The 19,335-nt window shown below is 38.2% G+C and overlaps 1 protein-coding gene across 2 annotated transcripts; it reads left to right on the forward strand.

Annotated features, from left to right (window-relative positions):
* Positions 1-1,762: 1,762 nt before the first annotated feature.
* On the forward strand, positions 1,763-19,331 carry tuft1b (tuftelin 1b). Of its 2 annotated transcripts, none has more exons than XM_079655547.1 (12): positions 1,763-2,001; positions 12,387-12,464; positions 12,562-12,612; positions 12,734-12,808; positions 12,968-13,033; positions 13,532-13,621; positions 15,211-15,318; positions 16,266-16,489; positions 16,868-16,973; positions 17,287-17,370; positions 17,956-18,044; positions 18,137-19,331. In XM_079655547.1, the coding sequence occupies exons 1-12, from the start codon at positions 1,948-1,950 to the stop codon at positions 18,207-18,209; spliced, it is 1,098 nt and encodes a 365-aa protein (XP_079511673.1). In that variant the 5' UTR covers positions 1,763-1,947; the 3' UTR covers positions 18,210-19,331. The 2 variants fall into 2 exon arrangements, with proteins under 2 accessions (XP_079511673.1, XP_079511674.1); XM_079655548.1 differs by lacking the exon at positions 1,763-2,001 and adding an exon at positions 5,787-6,032.
* Positions 19,332-19,335: the final 4 nt, after the last annotated feature.

The raw sequence follows: 19,335 nt of genomic DNA on the forward strand, positions 1-19,335 counted from the left end.
ACCTCTGCTGTGGATTTTCAAAACAAAATACAGTAAAAATATATGGTCGTAGGCCCAAGTTTAACTCTCTGAGGTCAAAGCTATTTTTTCACATGTTCGGCTCGCCTGGGCTTTTTTTTTGTAAAAATGCTATTAAAACATGAACCTTGGTGACCTGATCGGGCTGGCCTGCATGGTCTGCCTACAAAACAAAAATAAAAAAACGTTTATGCAGCCCCAACAACAGCCTCTGATCATCAACAGACTTCATGCAATGCTTCATTGGATGCATATATTAGATAATCTCTATCTCACAGCATGGATAAATGTTCATAAAATACATCCATTGTTTGTTCAAAATGCTTCTTGAAATCCTTAAAAACACATTGTTTTTCTTGAACAGATTACAAATCGCCAGAAAATGGTACAAACAAGTGGCAACATGTGTGACGAAGGTGTTGCGTTTGGCTATATCATGCAATCGAAACTTCAGGGGGTGTTAGCTTGGTTGGTTATTGGCTAATGGTTACACAAGCGAAAAAATCGTTATTACATCATAAAGTGGCCAAAATCTGATCAGCTCATTTTCAGACAGGTTTTTATATAAATTAGTCAGGACAAAAAGTGAAAGAATATTTTTTCCTGAAACTTTCAGAATCTCTTTACACAGAGGGGACACATGCTTATGTATAAAATACATGAAAAAGTGAATTCTGATAATAGGTGACCTTTAAACAAAGATAACAATGTTCTGAAAGCAACATTATCAGATGCTGAGAGTAGGACTTTCTCTGAGGTGGCAGACTCTACGTTACAAAAACTTTCAAGCCATACGGCCAAAGGTAAATGAGTTTAGCCAACGGCCTAAACGTAGACTTAGTAAGTGGCAACAGAGCCACCTGACATGTGACAGGATTGTTATTAAACACGACTTCATCCTATCTGCAGGTCTGACACAGAAGTAGCTGCAGAGCATGAGAGGCAGAGTTACCGTAGGTGCTGCACTGGCACAGATATTGCTGAAAAATTGGGAAGAGGTTGAACAAAATAAGTTGAAAGAAGACAGATGAGGAGAGGCCACACATGGGATTCATCTGGAAGAAGCTGAGGCAGGTAACTGAGGACAAAATGTTTTTCCACATTACTCACACCAAATGTCTACCGAATCGAGGGGTCATCAACTTCTCTGAGGTCAGTTTATGTCTCAAGTAAATTATTCAATTTCATCCCTATTTATCCCTGTTATAAATAAGATTAGGTTAATTATGGTTATTATAGATTACCAGTCAGTTTCAATTATGTAAAATTTGATTTTGATTCAGGAAAAAAAGTTGGTTCATAGGAACTGACGTGTCAAATTAAGTAATACAATTCCAGCATAAATAGAGATCAGTTTAGATAAGATGAGAAAATATAACATCATATTTGATTCTTCATAGGGGAAATTAGTAATTAGATACACAGCCGAAGAAGAAAATATGAGCAACAAAACAAGCATTATTGAATTAAAATGTAAATTGAAAGTTACAACCTTAAGATGCAGTAGGCTATAGTCTAATTTTGCCTGTTGTGTGTAATGGCATGTATACAAACCAAATACTATCCCTATAAAAACAACAACATTTAGCATGACAAAAAATAAAAATAAATACAATACTTTTGTGAATTACAAAACATGCACAATGACAATGCTTCCTACATCCTGATTTATGATTCAGAACATTCCTGTTACACGGGGTGCAGGCATGTTGAACACCTGCAGGGCTTAGATTTACTGCCTGGAAAGAATTGCAGTGAACGCGGCAGGAGCTGCTCCGGGTGTCTCCTCACTCTTTGATAAAGTATATCATAACTTTGTCTGCGAGGAGCACAACATGTAACGTTTTTAACGCTGTAAAGAAAAGAAACGTTCAGCTGCCATCATTTCTTATTCAATTTCATGCGTTGTTTTAACTTTGCAACGAAAAGATGAGCGGCGTGACGAGGACTGAGGACAATGGAGAAGAGTACACCAAAGATAACGTGAGTGAATAATACAACTAAATGTTTAGATAAAGAGACACATAGTAAAACACATTTAATATAACTATAACGTGAACATAGTTCTTAATAATACATTTACAGTGACTTTATCCCAGTTTTTATTTCCTGCGGTCCTACTGGACTAAAGTTAACTTTATTACGAACAGCTGTGATAGATGAGGTTAGCCAACTTTAACTGTTAAGGAGGTATTTGGACTAACCTGTTTTACTTAAAGCTCATGTTCAGTTTCCATATTAAAGTAAAAATGCTCATTTAAAAATGAAAAAGGTGCTTTCTGGGATGTTTGAAATGTGATTTCATGACATGAAAGTAAGCAAATATGAATGCAGAGCTTCATATACAGTCTGTAATGCAGTGTTGGGATGTAGCCTACTGAAGAAGGCCTATCCAAGTATAATGTTGGGGTATTTCCATTTTTCTGCTACCTTGTATTTCCAAACCACCTCTTCTCAGAGGGAAATATTGTACATTTACTGCACTACATTTATTCGTAGCTTTTTACTTGATTGACATTTTCTGTTTACTTGAAATATAATTACTACACATTTTCTCAGTCTAAAATCAAACTAAAATCTGCCGGATATTGATGAATAACAACATTCAAATGACATACATGATTTTTTAATGATAAAAACTGAATAATATTCTAATAATACAACACTTTTAAGAGAGCCATCCTGCAGAATGAGTACTTTTAGTTTTGATATTTGAGTACATTTGGATGCTTCTGTACTTTTACTTAAGTAACATTAAGAACTCAGGACTTGTATGTTTACACTGTTGTATTTGTACTTTTAATAAAGTACGGTATCTGAGTACTTTAGTTTCCGCCATTGCTAGAATGCAGATATGATACACTCATGTTATATATGTCATGTTATTAAGCATTTACACAAATGTGTTTTGCCCATGGATTTAGCCCCAAAGGGAATTTGTCAGTTTTGTCAAACAGCCACCATCGTCTTTACTCTATTGTAAGATAGAAGCCTAGAGCCGGATGCATGTCACTCTGCTGTTATATTCTACACTGTTATTTAGTCTTATAATGACTGAATGTGACTGCATTTAAGCCTTAAGGCAACAATTTAGTAGGCATATTAATTACTTTTTATATATATCCACCAAAAGAGATCAAAGTAATGTCAAATGGTTTCTGAACTCAATAGCTTTTAATTACGAAAACAAATACCTCTTGCATTTATTTACATTTAATACAATACTCATTTATGTCAAATAGCATATGATATGGGAGTGCTGATTTACACTTGTTTTATTGGTTGAACTTTACTAACCATTGACCTTTCCAACTGAGTGACTGTATGAGTCATTGTGTACATAGTACTTTCTCTGGAACTGTCACATGCTTTTTGCCTTTGAACAACTAGTGTGGAGCTCTTTTTAGACTGTTTATCTACATCGTGCTTGAACAGCATAGTCGATTGAAACTTGATCTAAGAATGAAATGATATGTCGAAACAAGTTGAGTCTTGACGCACTTACCCACTGCTTTTATGGAACAAATCAAATTTCCACAGGATTCCACGCAATGAGCTCCAAAGAACTCAACGTGCCAAGATTTTTGGTTTGGTAACTAAATGAAAATCTCTTTCATTCTTTGGTTGTCCATTTTTCTTTTTTTCTGTGACCAATATTACTTCAGTTACATATCTGACTTTGACATATTGCACAAAACATACTTTTTTGTTTAATAACGGGTTTTCTTTAGACCCTTGTATTGTAAGTGACATAAATGATAATCGTCAAATGAGAGGTTAAACATTATATAACTTTTTATACTATTTTTAACATAGTCTAAGTTGCTCATTGGCCTTAACCATTGAACAGATAAGTACTATGTCCTATCCTCACACTCTATGTGTGCCTGGATGGTGGCATGAATCAACACATCTGTTGTGTATGCAATAATCTGGCAGAAAGAGGACAACAACTTGGTCATGCCTAGACTTATAAACAATTATCAAATTGTTTTATGGTAGCTTTCAGCTTTGACATGCTCTAACAATGCTGAAACAAACTACAAAAATGATTAAAATGATGGCTTGACGGTTTGGAGGGGATACTCTTTCATCAGCCATTGACTGTAAGAGTGACTAAGGGCTCTGTACATATGAACTTGATCAGGTTGATACTATGAATTCACAGGTTATTTTACAAAGCATTGACACTCTCCCGGAGGTACCTTTTTTTAAATGAACCTCATAATCTCACTGTAAACATAACCTTTGCATACAGTTCTGCAATCCAGTTTCCACAGGGCAACGTTTATTGTCCCACTTTAACACATTTTGATATATCTTGAAAATGCCATTGAAGTTAGTGTGTGTTGTGTCATGGCGTGAGAACATGCTGGGAAGAGCAACATGTTCTAGGCAAGGATGTTATTAAAATAGCTCAGCTGGATTGCTGTAGGCTTTCTGGTTTACTTTTAAAGCTACAATAGAGATCCATCAACTCTAAGCCACTCTTTTGTGTTTGATATGTAGTTAAATGGCATGTTTGCACTGCTCACATATCAACAAAAGAATAAGCAACTATAAATAATGTCAAATAGTGTGATACATGACATGGTGTTTAGTACAAACATGCAAGTCTGCTCTTTGTGTTAATAAATAAACAAACAAAACTCACATTTAGGATATAATTCAAAAACGAAACGTTTTGTTAACTAACAGAACCTTATCAACAACTTTTTTTCAGTAAAATTGCCAACTTTATAATAGTTCCAAACTCTTTCATGACTAATTGTAATTATGTAACACAAATAATTGTTAATAAATGTTTTGTTTTTGTTGCCCTGACAAAAGAAACCATTTGTAGGCACCTTATGGAGCTCTGTGAAATCGTTTTATTGTGTCAATATTTGTATCAATGATAAGTCAATGGTTGTGTCTTTAAAATATCAGAACATTTTAGAAAAAATATCCAAAACTTCCACCAATTTCCTTACATGACATCTAGTTTTGTTCGATCAAGGAAAGGCAAATGTATTTATATAGCACCTTTCAACACAAGGAAATTCAAAGTGCTTTACAAAAATGAAAGACATTAGGAAAATGGCATTTAAAAACCGTCCCAAAAGACAAAGTTATTAAAAACACTAATGGTTGCAATCCAAAAAAAAAATCAGTTTAAAGAAACCCTGAAGCATGTATATAAAAGTTATTTTAGTTGCAGATATGGTAATGAAAGTTGGAGATACATGGACCAAAACACAAGCGAGAACATATATGGACTGTGGCATCTGACTTCTGTTTGCAGAGTTTTGTTTACACTGCACACACTCAGAAGGTTAGTGACAGTTCTTTTAAAGACGCCTCATTAATCATTAAACTCTTATATAACTCGCACTAGGCATTCCTCAGAGTGCTGCTATCTGTCAACATGTGGCAGACACATGAAGCCTTCTTCATACCAGTTTATCCATCGGTTACATACTGTACCAAGTTGGTTATATATTATAAATTAGGTTACACTTAAGTAAGATTTAACCTAGTCACTAATTTACTCGGATTGATTGAAACTGTTTAATAATTGCTGGTTGAAGACTTCTAAATAGTTTTCCACATTGTCCTTTTCTTTAGCAATTCCATTAACATTTGAAAATAACAGTTTGTCAGATTTCCAATGAAATGGATGGCTTTCAAATTGCTATTCGGTTCAGACCTCCCCATCAACAAGCATAAATATACAGGATAGTTTATATGCAAACAGAGAAATGTTCCCTCCAGTTGTTTCCATTGTGTACTTGGCATTGCAGTCCTGCAGGGGAGGCTAACAGCCGTCCGCCTCCTCAGACTGGCACTGTTCCTCTCTGCCAGGAGACCAATTTGGAGGAAAGAAAAGGGTTGGGCAGCTGGTGGAGCCTCACCCAGCCATGTAAGGCAAGACAGCCGAGGCTTCCCACACACCTAGTCAGAAAGACACGGAGCGTCCGGATCACAGCTGCCTGAACATCAGCGGGAGAGTTCCCACAGCCTCGTCTGCCCAGGTAGATATCAGACTATCCTGTGTGAGATAAAGTGAAGGGTTGCATTTGTGTTCGTACAGTGTGGAGTGAATAATAGGAGCTGCTGTTGTAGATTTGTCTACTTTATTCAAGTGTTTTCTTATGTTTTGGTATCTCTTCTTTGTTAACTTATCATACTTAAAATACTTTGTTACACACAGATTACACCAAACAAGTACAAACATTCATACAAATATTTTATTTCAATCAAATGTTCTCTTGATTAGCGTAACTCATACGACAGACAAGGCTCCAACAACAACAACACTGTTAGTTTTAGGTTTTTTTATTTTTTTTTGTTGATCATCAATTACATTTTTTATTTGAAACTGACAGTATGAATGCTAAAATTGCCGTTGAGTCTGTTGAGCAACTTTTAATCTTTGTAGAGTCGCTTCCCATATATCAGTTACTCCTCTTGCCGTGGAAAATGACTCACATACCCCACATACTGCTGGCATTAATCACAAGGGAAGAGTCCATGATTTACGGGTGACGTGTGATGGTCCTGAGCAGGGCTTGCTGATGTTAACAACCTAACATGTTGAAAGTGTTCTATGGCTTTCCTTATCCTTCATAGCGTGTGTCCTTTGGTAATAAAACTGCTTTGTTTTGACTGCACTCGGTGATGTATGAATGTCACACCATGCTGTGATCTCTGTTGGTGCTTTGAGAGGAATTTAGACACTGGTGTGCAAGAAGTGACTTTTCAACCTTTTAAGCTTGTTAGGATGATATATAGACACAGATTTATCGCTATGTCTCCAGTCCGGTGATCACTGTAGTGATATCATTTGGAAATCATTCAATATCAGTCCTGGAGGGAGTGTGTAGCTTAATGACGGGGATTGGATGGTAATGTATTGATTGTGGGAGGTCCCTGACGGTATGAAGATGCTCTTGTATTTCGGACACTGAGGTAAAACAGTGATGTCACCTCCAAATCAGTAAACATGACTCACAATGTGTAACAGCTGTTTTCATATTAGCTCCATGTCTAACACAGTTTAAATGATGTGTGTAGATTTCCCCCCTGAATACCTTAATGTCAGAGAGGACAATACTTGAGTATGCTCTACTCTTTTAAAGTGTTCTCTTCTCTACTTTGAAAAGACACCATTCTTGTGTGCATGGCTTAGAGATACCATTACATTACATGTCATTTGTTAGACGCTTTTTTCCAAAGCGACTTAGATACATTCAATACTGTGGACAATCCCCACAGGAGCAATTTGGGGTGAAGTGTCTCAGGGACACAACGACATGCAGTGGGACTCGAACTTGCTACCCCATGATTCGAAGTCCAGCACACTAGCCACTGAGCCACAGTCGCCACAGATACCACCTTCTTTAAATTGTGCATCTAATCACCTCAGTTTTAGAGCTGAAACAGGTTGCATTCATTGGTTAGTCAATAAACAGATGATAGTTGGAAACATTTATGATTAATCTCCCAAGCAAAATGGAAAACGTTTCCTCATTGCAGCTCAATCGTGAGGATTTGCCTCTTGTATTTTTCTCATATAGAAGTAAACCTCACAACCTAATTTTACTTTAACAAAACGAGTTAATAGGAGTCACAAACGAGTTGAAACATGTACAAATGTTTTAGCACTTCTCTGTCCCCCTATCTCCTGTGATAAAAGCAAAACACAAGCCAGTAATCAATTTCTCCCTCAGGGCTCGAACCAGAAGGTTCTTTCAACACTTCATGTTTTGTCTCTGCATTGTTTTTCTGTATAGATACACCAGTATATGGCATATCAATTCAAAGACATTAGATAGGAGGTTTGCAGTGACCTGTTAAGGCAGAGCTGTTTTGACCACCATATTGACTGTTTTATGAAAACAATGATCATGGTGGTTGCTGGCAGCACAGAACAATAATGTTAACATACTGTCGTCTCATTCAAATTGGTTCATTGTTTTGATCAGGTTTCATTCCCAAGTAATTGATTACAGAAAGGGTATTGATTATGTGCAGTGCTAGGTGTAAACATAAAGAATGCAGTCGACCAGATTAACAGTTCTACTTTATACGTTACTGAACACAAGTTCAAGAGGTGTCTTTATAGTACATGTTGCGTGGTTTCCACCAGTAGAATGCGTTCTGCACAGTGTTATGCATGACGTGGAGTATCTAATTATGTGTATCTCTTGATCTTATCAAACTCAAGAGCATACTTCAGAGAGAGAATCAATCAACTGAAATGAAACGCTGAACACCTTAACTACTGGCAGTGATATCATCTCTAAAGCCATTTTCATTAGATTGGTGTATGATTACATTTGTTTACGGTAAATGTTTTCATGACACTCAGAAAATGTGCCGCTTAACCCTCCTATAAAGATCATTAAAACTGAAGTACAGCATATCCTGAGCTTTATGGACAGGTCTAGTGGAGAAGCGCTCAGCAATGGAAGCAGATACAGTATTTATCGCTCCGTAAAGGCACATAGAAGATGAAAGCGCTGATCACATTATGAACAGTAATGTTTGGACGTAACTATGCAGCAAAGAGCAAGTATGTATAAGAACAAAGCGTCAGAACTTGACGTTGTATCAGTCCAACCTGTTTACTTTAGAAAACACCCTCATAATCTTCATTGACCTAACAGTTAATTGTGTGTTCATTGGGCAGGCAGTGCTGCAAAAGTATGCAATGAATGAGTGTTTATTGTCAGCACCTTTTGTAAGACTTGTATCCAATCAAACTCTTTCATCCGTAAACCTACTGTTGTCATGGTGCTGTTGATTCATGAATAACAAAGCATTTTGAGGTGATATAATGCTCGAGACTCCACCACAGTATGATCTAATAAGATGGTTTCCAATATTCCTTTTGTCTGTCTCAAACTCACTGCCGTTGCTCTTTTTACCCAGGAATCCTTTGGCATTCAGCACAGCATTTGAAAAGAACAACTTTACTTGGCATAAGATTTAGCAGCTGTCATGATTAATTAGCATGATACATTTAATAAAGCATACTTTAATTGTCTTTCATTTAACAATCAGATTATTATCAGTAACCTATTCTAAGTTATGTTGAAGCTCTCTGCATGAGTGTCAGCCACATGCCTAAAATGTGAACGTGCCCACTGAGCAAGTTCAAAAGAAAAGCATGAGGTGCAAGACATTGTGTTTGTGTGTACAGTAGAACATCTCAGGGCGTGTCTCTGTGTGAAGCCTCAGGCTGTCGCTCCCTCAGATCACAGGATGAATGTCGGCCCGTCACAGCCTCTGATGGTTTTCATACATTAAAATTAAATCTGACGTTCAAAGTAAACCATTTAGCCTGTGTCCGACACGCAAAGCTGAGAACTTCAACACAATAACCAAATGTTCTAGCCACATGTGACTTGCTGGGTCCCCCCCATTTGTTTTTTCTTAAACCGTGTGTGTCGACATGTTAATGGTAGGCATGTTCGCGCACAGTCTAAAACCATTAACTATTTCCAACCGTTCACACGCAAGTTTGTTTTTGTTCCACAGGGTCACACAAAAATCCCAAAACAGTCCAAGGCCTTTTTTATTCTTTCTATTTGTGCTAACTTGTTTCACTTTGGCCAGTATCATACACACAGCAAGGCTCTGTTTGAGGAGATGTGGTGTGTATAGATGTACAGTATCACTAACAGAGGCATAGAAGACAAACACACACACGCACACACAGTAAAACTCTATTTCAGTACATTTGTTGTTGTTGACTCGTGGTGTAAGAAAGCATTTTATGTTTAACAGAGAAGATAACAATGTTGTCATCTTTCTGCCCCTTTTTGACCACATCTGCCGGCATTGTTAAAGGCCTAATATCATCAATAGTACAATAGACTGCAAATATATACAGTATTTGGGGCCTCTGTGCAGGGTGTTGTGCTAAGTCTTCACATGGATCTGTAACATTCATTCACTGACTGGCACTTAATGATGACTGATGACTGCCATGCTGGTACTTGGAAGCCGGATCCAATGAAGGGCTTTTTGCAGGAATAAAGGAGTGATTGAATAAATCAAGTTTGTTGTCTGGTGCTAGCCCTTAGCCATTATTACATCATTACATTACATTACATTGCATTTAGCTGACGCTTTTATCCAAAGCGACTTACAATAAGTGCGTTCGACCAACAAGATACAAACTTGAAGAAAACAGAATCATATAAGTACATCAGGTTTCATAGAGCTAAAACATTTCAAGTGCTACTCAACTGGCTTTAGATAAGCCAGCCCTTTAATAGTATATAAGTGCTTTTTTAGCAATTCTTTGTTAGTAATTCTATCGCTCGAAGTGGAGTCGAAAGAGATGAGTTTTCAGTCTCCCTCGGAAGATGTGCAAGCTATCTGCTGTCCTGATTCCATCAAGTGTTCAACAAAATAAATTGGAAATGCAACCTGTATTATTCTGGTTCCGACTTCATGCTCACAGTCAGGTTCCCATGTGGTCTCATTAAATCATTTGTATACCATAGTGAAGTAATTATTGCAACGCTCGGAATGTGGTATGCATAGAACAAGTTAGTGTCTCTTTATCACTCCTGCACTGTAACCGCAGGTGTCATTCACACAGGGAGGTATTGAAGACGTGTAATGTTGCTTTACTAAGTTGATACGCTGTGTGAGCAAGGAATGTAAGGGTGTGGAGAACATTAGCTGTATACACCTTACTGCACCACAGCTATAATCTATAGAACAAACCCTACCTCTGTCTTTTATCTCCCTGAGCATGTATTTTTATTTTTGTTATGATCTATTGTCTCAGCTCTTTAAAAGTCATCGTTGGTTGCTTGGGTGTTTCTCTGAGGTTAATGGATGCAGGAGAATAACATTTAAAAACAAATTAAGATAATTACAGTTAAAAAATCGACGGGAGATTTTTTTTTTTTTTTTTTTTGGCTATTCAACACCTGGATTTCTTTTCTGATTGCTATTATTTACCAGTTAGCTGACGCCCAGACAACGCTTAATTAAAGCCAATTCAGTCTTTATCTCATTTCTTTCATGTACTGTAGGGGTGGAGGCACAGTGCAAGACAGATATGTTCCATATAAACATCAAAGACTCGTATCTATGACCGTGTACACACAATAGAAGCTTACATACAAACACCCAACATCACCTAGAGGCTAGGATTAAGCATAATTTAGGTTGGTGCTAAAATAACAATCCACTATGTGTCATAACTCGCCTGTACCTGGACTGTTATCCTCCATCTGAAGAGGAATTATTCTGTCAAAGGGCTAAATTATTTGTTCTCTTCGCACTTTCAGAGAAAAGCAACACGATGTGTGCTGAACCACACCTGCACTAGGATTGTGTTTAGTCTAAGCAAGTATTTGCTTTGGGGAAAGGTCGCAATCTGATATGTTAAACGTATCTGGTCGGGAAAAAAAGCCAGTTTAGATGAAGGGAATTTAATGTGAATATCAACTTATGTTACTTTTCATCTAATGTTTTTATTTAAATATGCTGCAAACTCTACATTTCTCAGCTCAAAGACCTTTTGTTAGCCTTCCTATCCCATTGTTAAAAGTATTCACTATATGTTTTTATCTGAATACCTGCAAAGTTTTGTCTTACAGTTAAAAAATAAGTGTGTAGAAATAATAAACATTTGTTTAATGTTGTGCTCTGTTAAATATTGTGGGTCATTTCTAGTCATTTCTAGTAGATGATCTTACAAGCTTTAGAAATAAATATGTCTATGAAGTCAATCAATATCAGTGGATTATGATGAGCTTTGAGTTAATAGTTGTTATAAACATGCACTTCCTCTGAAAGACTTCCCTCTGTTTTCAAGAGAATATAATAAATCATGAATTGAGCAATATAGGAGAAGCTGGCACCCCACCAGAAACAGCATATGATCAAATCAAATCATCAGTTTTTTCCAGAATTGTCTAGTGGTGTTGCACAAACTATTTCTAAAAATACTCAGTTTTAAAGTTAAGTTGTTATGGCGACAGTGTTGTATTGAGAGTGACTCAGCAGTCACGATGGGTTTTGAGTGTTGGTATTTTTGTCTGTTACTGGAATGGTTTCATTTTCTCCGCTAAGTAGAGTGGCCTGTTCTTTCCAGACCACAAGACTGCCCCATGACACAATAGAAGAGTCTCCTTTAGGTTGGTTGCTAGGCTTTGTAGTCTAACAGTGTGGAATCTACAGGATCTTCTCTATGGGGAAGTTTTATGGCGAAAATGTTGCATTTATTTCTCAGCTCCACCCTCTTTCTCACTGGTGACTTTCATTTTTATCCCCTCTCCCTCCTCTCTATTGGTTGCTTCTCTCATAGTCTCAACATCTCCATTTACTTTATCTTATGCCCTCATCTTTCATTTCAGATCCGATGCAGGAGGCTTAGATTCACTTTACAAGATCAGGATCAGTCAACCGGCAACTCTGAGCGTCACAGCAACAAGGTACAAAAACAGAGAAGAAACAGCTTTCTTTTCATTTGCTGAGTGAAAGAAAAAAAAAAAGATTGGGACAACATTTTGATTTCTCCACTGAACGTAGGAGAACGTCGTCGCAGAAGGGCCAACAGAAGAGAAAGTTGAAGTCATTACGGTATGTGAGCTTGTTTTCAGTGTTTGTTAGTTTAATTGTGTACAAGCTAGTCCCTCTTTTCCTGCTTTTCTGAAGTATGTGTGCGCTCGCCTGTGTTATTTATCACAATCCTGTCATTTAGGTTTACCTGGAAGCCCGTCCAGAGGCAGCAGAGAGCGTCAAGATGCTGACGGACGAAGTGTCGCAGATTCAGGAGGTCAGTGAACCGAGCAACACTTCTTCTAACATGTCTAGACAATGAGTCAACGTTCATCCAATAGAAAACAACATTAGAGAGTGTGTGTTGATGGGTTGAAGAAGGGGGAAGGGGATTGTCATAGTTTCTGCATAAGTCACATGTGTTTGTTGCTTCTAGGTGAGGTACTGTCTGAAGACTCTGAGAGAGCAGATGGCAGCCAGACAAAACACAGACAACAACAAGGTGCACACCCCCCTGCATCCGGGATTAAGATGTTTTTCTGAACCTAGTGTTGACACAAGACAAATCCTTTTTAGTCAATGAAAAGAAAATGTATTGACAGCAAATATGATATTGGATTTATATATTGTTTACCAATAGGTGTGTATGTATTTAAAAGAGGTGTACATACTGTCTTTTGTTTGTGTTTCATGTTTTGTTTTCCAAAGTAGAACTGTAAAGTTAACTCAGTTAGGCCTGCAACAAATTATTTAGAGATGATTTTCATATATATATATATATATTAACCTATCATGCATATTATAAATTAGGTACAATTACACTGAGTCAGGGGTGCCAAACAGTAGAAATATATATATATATATATATATACCAGATTTGTGGGTGCACTATCACTTTACGTTGAAATGCAGTGATATCTATTGGTCCTTTACAATGTGTAAATGGTTTGGGTAAAAGGAGAAATAAAGCACTAACTCCCCCTCTTCACCTCATCTTCAGTATCCAGCCAATGGCTTCAGAGTCCATGTGCCCGGCAGCCAGCCAGCTTTCACCAATGGCAACACTGTTCTCCCTAAATCGGAAGCTCAGGTGAGCTTATCACAATTCAGCCCTCCATAACTAATGTTTGATGTGGCTTTTATGATCCGACTATTCATCTGTTCAATGTGAATGAACCATGAGGAATGGCCGGAAACCAATTTCAGCCGAAACTAGTTTGAATGCATTCAAATCTCTATTTACACTGAACAAAAATATAAACGCAACACTTTTGTTTTTGCTCCCATTTTTCATGAGATGAACTCAAAGATCTAAAACATTTTCTACATACACAAAATAACCATTTCTCCCAAATATTGTTCACAAATCTGAAAAAATCTGTGATAGTGAGCACTTCTCCTTTGCCGAGATAATCCATCCCACCTCACAGGTGTGGCATATCAAGATGCTGATTAGACAGCATGATTATTGCACAGGTGTGCCTTAGGCTGGCCACAATGAAAAAAGGGTTAGGGTAATGTTGTGAATCGAGTGGCCCATGGTGGTGGTGGGGTTATGGGCAGGCGTATGTTATGGACGATGGACACAGGCCACTTGATTCACAACATTACCCTAACCCTAACCCTAACCCTAATCCTAACCCTCACACCAGATACTGACTGGTTTTCGGACCCCCCCAGACCCTCTCAATAAAGCAAAAATGCATGTTTCAGAGTGGCCTTTCATTGTGGCCAGCCTAAGGCACACCTGTGCAATAATCATGTTGTCTAATCAGCATCTTGATATGCCACACCTGTGAGGTGGGATGGATTATCTCGGCAAAGGAGAAGTACTCACTATCAAAGATTTTTTCATACTTGTGAACAATATTTGAGAGAAATGGTTATTTTGTGTATGTAGAAAATGTTTTAGATCTTTGAGTTTATCTCATGAAAAATGGGAGCAAAAACGAAAGTGTTGCGTTTATATTTTTGTTCAGTGTAAATAACCTACTGAACATTCATATTGAAGAATGTCTGTCCCTCCAGCACACACTCACACTATCTATCATAAGAAAATAGTGCCAGACTCTGAAGTTGATTAAAAAGCTCACCACACAGCGCATTGCTCACTTACATTCTGACTAACAGCCCACACAGAAACACAATATTGTATTTCTCATGCATTATTCTAGAGTCAGCACATCTCCTGTAACACTACACCATTATCTACAAGGAAAGTGGAGCAGGGAGCTATAGTGGCTGTACACACCCAGTGACCTGTGAGTGATGTAGGTAACCTGGGATCAATTTACACTGCCCTCCATTCTAAATGGTATCAGATAAAACTGCAATGCACATCAATGTTTCCCACAGAATGTGATTCTATTTGTGGGGGCACCGCAACCCCGGCAAGAAAAGCCAAAGGCCCCTTACCCTATTCGGGTGGCCCGCGCATCCACCTATTCAGTAAAGTCCCGAGATAAGAAGTTATCTCTACACAATTGAACTTGCGTCCAGTTTCTTGTCTAAATGCGTTTACTACCTCAGGCTCGGCCAAACAACCTGTTAAACACGTAGAAAACCGCCTATCAGACGCCCCTCTTATCTGTTTGTTAGCTGCAGAATCGCCCTCAGGTTCAAGTAGTCCGCCACATTGAGCCTAATGGAGCGTGTCACTTTGTGTCTGCCTGCTCTCAGGTCGGGGATAATCAGGAGAGTGTGCGGCTCAGGGAGGCAACCCGGCGTCTGTACTCTCAGCTGAAGGAGATGGAGAAGAGGCATCAGGAGGAGAAGGAGAGAATGCAGGTCTGTCTCACAAGATTAGTAACACGACACGATTTCCTGTCTGCAGCTATGACTCACTCCTCTGCTGCTGTCCTGTTCATTTAATCACCCTCATTATCTGCCAGTCTTATCTCTGGACTTCATCCCTCATCCCAGACCCCCCCCCCACTGTGTGGGTCTTTGCTCTACAGCACATTCATCTGTCAGGTCGAGCAGGGACACACTGCCCACAGACTTAACATAGGCTCATCTGTCAAGGACTGTAGCTGTGGTCTGCGCTAATACCCTTTTAGAGTCAGTGGCACCAACAATATTGCACTGATACATCAGGCATACAGAATCTGCATTGTACATTTGTCTTGGGTCATTTAACTCAATCAGAAAAAACGTTAAAGTTGTGATTCAGACAAAATGAAGAAATGTAGACAACCACAAAATGTTACAGTTTTTTACTTTGAATTATTTCCTTTATGTAGGCTACGATTACCTTCTTTTCTTTTCACATTGTGGGAGTATATGTCAACAGCAAACTCAAAGATCAGAGCTTTTAGTATACATACAGACTGCATATACTAGAGTATACTTTATCATGTCACTTTTCCAATGTGAACACACAATAACGTATCTTCTTAATATGTTTTTCCTAATAGTTATAAAGAATACAAAAACAAACCAACTTCATCCATTAGAGTTACAGATTTCCCTGATATGACTTGTATTACTGTACTTACTGTAGTGCCAATAGGGATTATGCATTTATATCCCTTTCAGGGACACTTTTTGATTTTCCCTCCAAATAAAGTGGTTCAAATAATCTGGTTTAACTGTCAGCTTGCCCTAAACTCCTGTAATCTGATCAATCAGTGATTGAAAACAGTTTGGATGTGTGGAGCCTTTGACAGAGTGTCCATTACTCCTTGATCACAGGAAAGCCAAGGCTATTTCTTACTCTGTGGCTCCCCTCACAGGTAGAGGCAGAGGAGTGTGGCGTCCGTGTGGCGGAGCAGTTTACGCGTCTGCAGAAGGTGGATGAGCAGTCGAAGGAGAGGGGTCAGCAGGTGGAGGAGCTGCAGAGGCTGCTGGGAAACATGGAGATCGAGAGCGGCGTCCTCAGAGACAAGATGGCTGCAGGGGAGGCAGAGCTGATGAAGCTCAGAGCAGACGGGGAGGAAAGTGAGGAGAGTGAGGACAGGTGAGAGTAGGAACAGATGAGCACAAGTACAATATGTGGGCCAGTTAGGAAGCAGAGCCATAAATAACAAAACACAGTGTGTATTGCCCAATAATGTTATTTATTTAACTCTTATATGTCCCGCAAAATGTATGTAAAATATCATTTAGCATGAGAGATCACAACCTTAAATATGATGTGAAATTGATTTATCTTTTTAAAAATATGTTCCTAGTGTGGAAAATAAATATGTTACAAATAACATAAATACATCATCTTTAGTAAAAAACTAACAAAGAAATACAATTTCAGTCATTTTTCTTAATCTATGGTTTTATTGTATACTTTATGTGTACCAAATGTGACAAAGTGGTCTCAATAATTTGTGTGTGTTTGCAGGTGTGAACAGCTGGAGACGGAGGTGGCCGGCCTGAAGGAGAAGATTCATCACCTTGACGACATGTTAAAGAGCCAGCAGAGGAAAGTTCGCCACATGATCGAACAGGTATTTACTAGCAGTACAAAGTGCACACACACAGACACACACAATGCAAATGAGCTCTCTGGTACACAGGAAGCCATTAACGCGGAAATTACATTTTGAGGAGGCGGACACATAAAGCGTTATTGATTTTGCGGGAGAGAAGCAAAGAGGAAACGTGTGGTGAAACAAAACTTGCTTGTCATGAATAAGTGATGCTGCATCTGCTCTTTTGGATAAGTGAGATGTCTTGCTCCTGATAACTCACACTGTTTGTTTGTTTGTTTGTTTGTTTGTTTGTTTGTTTGTTTGTTTGTTTGTTTTGCCCATGGTACAGCTGCAAAACTCCCGGACGGTGATCCAAGAGAGAGATCGCTTCATCGGGGATCTGGAGGAGAAGGTGGCTTTCCTGGAAGCTGAGGTCAGGATAACTGCATCACAATCTGAATTAATCACTACTGGCTATTTAGTGTTGGGAAGGTACATTTTGATTTGTAATAAGTAACAGACTACTAGTTAACCTGATAGAAATATAAGCAGTCTTTTAACTGACTTACAGTTTGAGACTGGAGCAATAAAGCTTATAAGTCCTAAAAACATAAACAAGATTACAGTAATGTGAAAGCCCTTTTTTTCCTTTCAGAAGGAACATTTTATGTATTTTCCACTGAAAGGCGTTCTTGTCTGACGAATTCATGTGACAACCAATCAAAAAAGACCACTTGATATTTGAGTTTACATTGCCAAATAAATGGTGCTTGTCCTCACTTAGAGACAGCTCTATGTGAGGACAAGTATATGGCAAATATAGATAAGACTATTCTAACTAGGACTGCATTTATTTTGCAGTTATATAATACTGTATGTGTTTGTGGTTGACCTTTCCCACCTTTTCAATCAAATTAAAGCTGAGAAATGGTCCTGCATGTAAGAAATGTATGCTGCCGCTCCTTAATTGCACCTTTTTTCACACAATGTACTGACTGTAACCCCTTTCTGTCTGCAGAACAGACAAATGCATGACCACATGGAGTACTTCCTGGCAGGCCAGGAGCCTCTGACGCCCACTGAGAACAAACCAGAGGTTGTTTACAGGTGAGCTGCTTCTTATTCTCAGTGAGATTTGGTCTTCTGAGAAGATTTAAATGTCCATTTTTTGTAAACAAGCTTTTTATTTTTGTGTGCAGTAAAACACTTACACCGACGTCACCGACCAACAAGACCCTCCCGTTCATCAAAGTCATCGAGATCATGTCCTGAGTGGGGTGTCAACCAAAAGAATGATTACAGTGTAAATGTATTTAACCACACACCTTTATGAAACAAAGATCTGGAGTATTTCAAAAAGGCTTGCTTAACAGACCTCATGGTGACGAAGCACTTGGTCCTTTTTAGAACCTCAGTTACTTTTGAGGCTGTTCTGCGTACCTTCAGAGTCTCTAAGTGTCTAACAGAATCTAAAGAAGGAAAGTTATGGGAACTCAACTTAGGATCCATTGATAGGAGGGATTCTTGAAAGGAAACAATACAGCACGAGTGAAGTTACATTTATTTTCCAACTCTATTTCTCCAATGCAGAAATAAACTGCTTGAAAGGTCAATTCAAAAGGATGGTTTGAGACTAATATCTGTTTATGTTGTACATTTCTCCGTTACAAATTGATGTGGAAAACCTTATACAAATCTGCAATTAGATTAGATTTTCAGCACTTCTTCAACCTACAGCCTGTTAACCATGACCCTGAGCTGCAGGGTCACATTCCTCAGTGCTTTGCACCACACTGCTAATGGCAGGCAGTTAGCTATTTCAATGCTAACATATGATTAATGTTTAACTTAAATGTATTCCTCTGACATAAGAGTGGGATTAATGTAAGATGAGTGATGCTATATTATATCTATTATAAAGTTAACCTTTATTTTATTAATGCTGGAAAATACTTATTATACGGCTACCTTTAGAGGCTAGTTTTTATTTCTTATCTATGCTGCCGAGTGCTGCCTCAACATCCTTATTATATATCCTGCCTGTGCTAAACGTTTGCATATTTAATAACCACCTTGAACTGATAACTGACTTCCATAATAATACATTGTCTGTATGCTTTTTCTTTAAAATACTTTCAATCCAGTATGTACATTTTTATAAAGTCCCATTTACTGTGAACCCTGAAGTTGTCTGTTGCTGTAGTGTAGACTGTCATCATTTGTTTCAACCTTTATATATACAGTATATGGTTTCAACGAAAATCCTTTTGTTCTCTGATTCATTTGATGTACTCCTTGAGTTTTTCACACCTAACTTGTATCGTCTGTGTTGCATCTTTACTCCTTGACCTTGTACTGCCACCTAGTGGAGATAATAAAGACAATGAAAATGAAGACA

This window comes from Notothenia rossii (assembly GCF_949606895.1).
Source record: "Notothenia rossii genome assembly, chromosome: 10".
Taxonomy (NCBI): domain Eukaryota; kingdom Metazoa; phylum Chordata; class Actinopteri; order Perciformes; family Nototheniidae; genus Notothenia; species Notothenia rossii.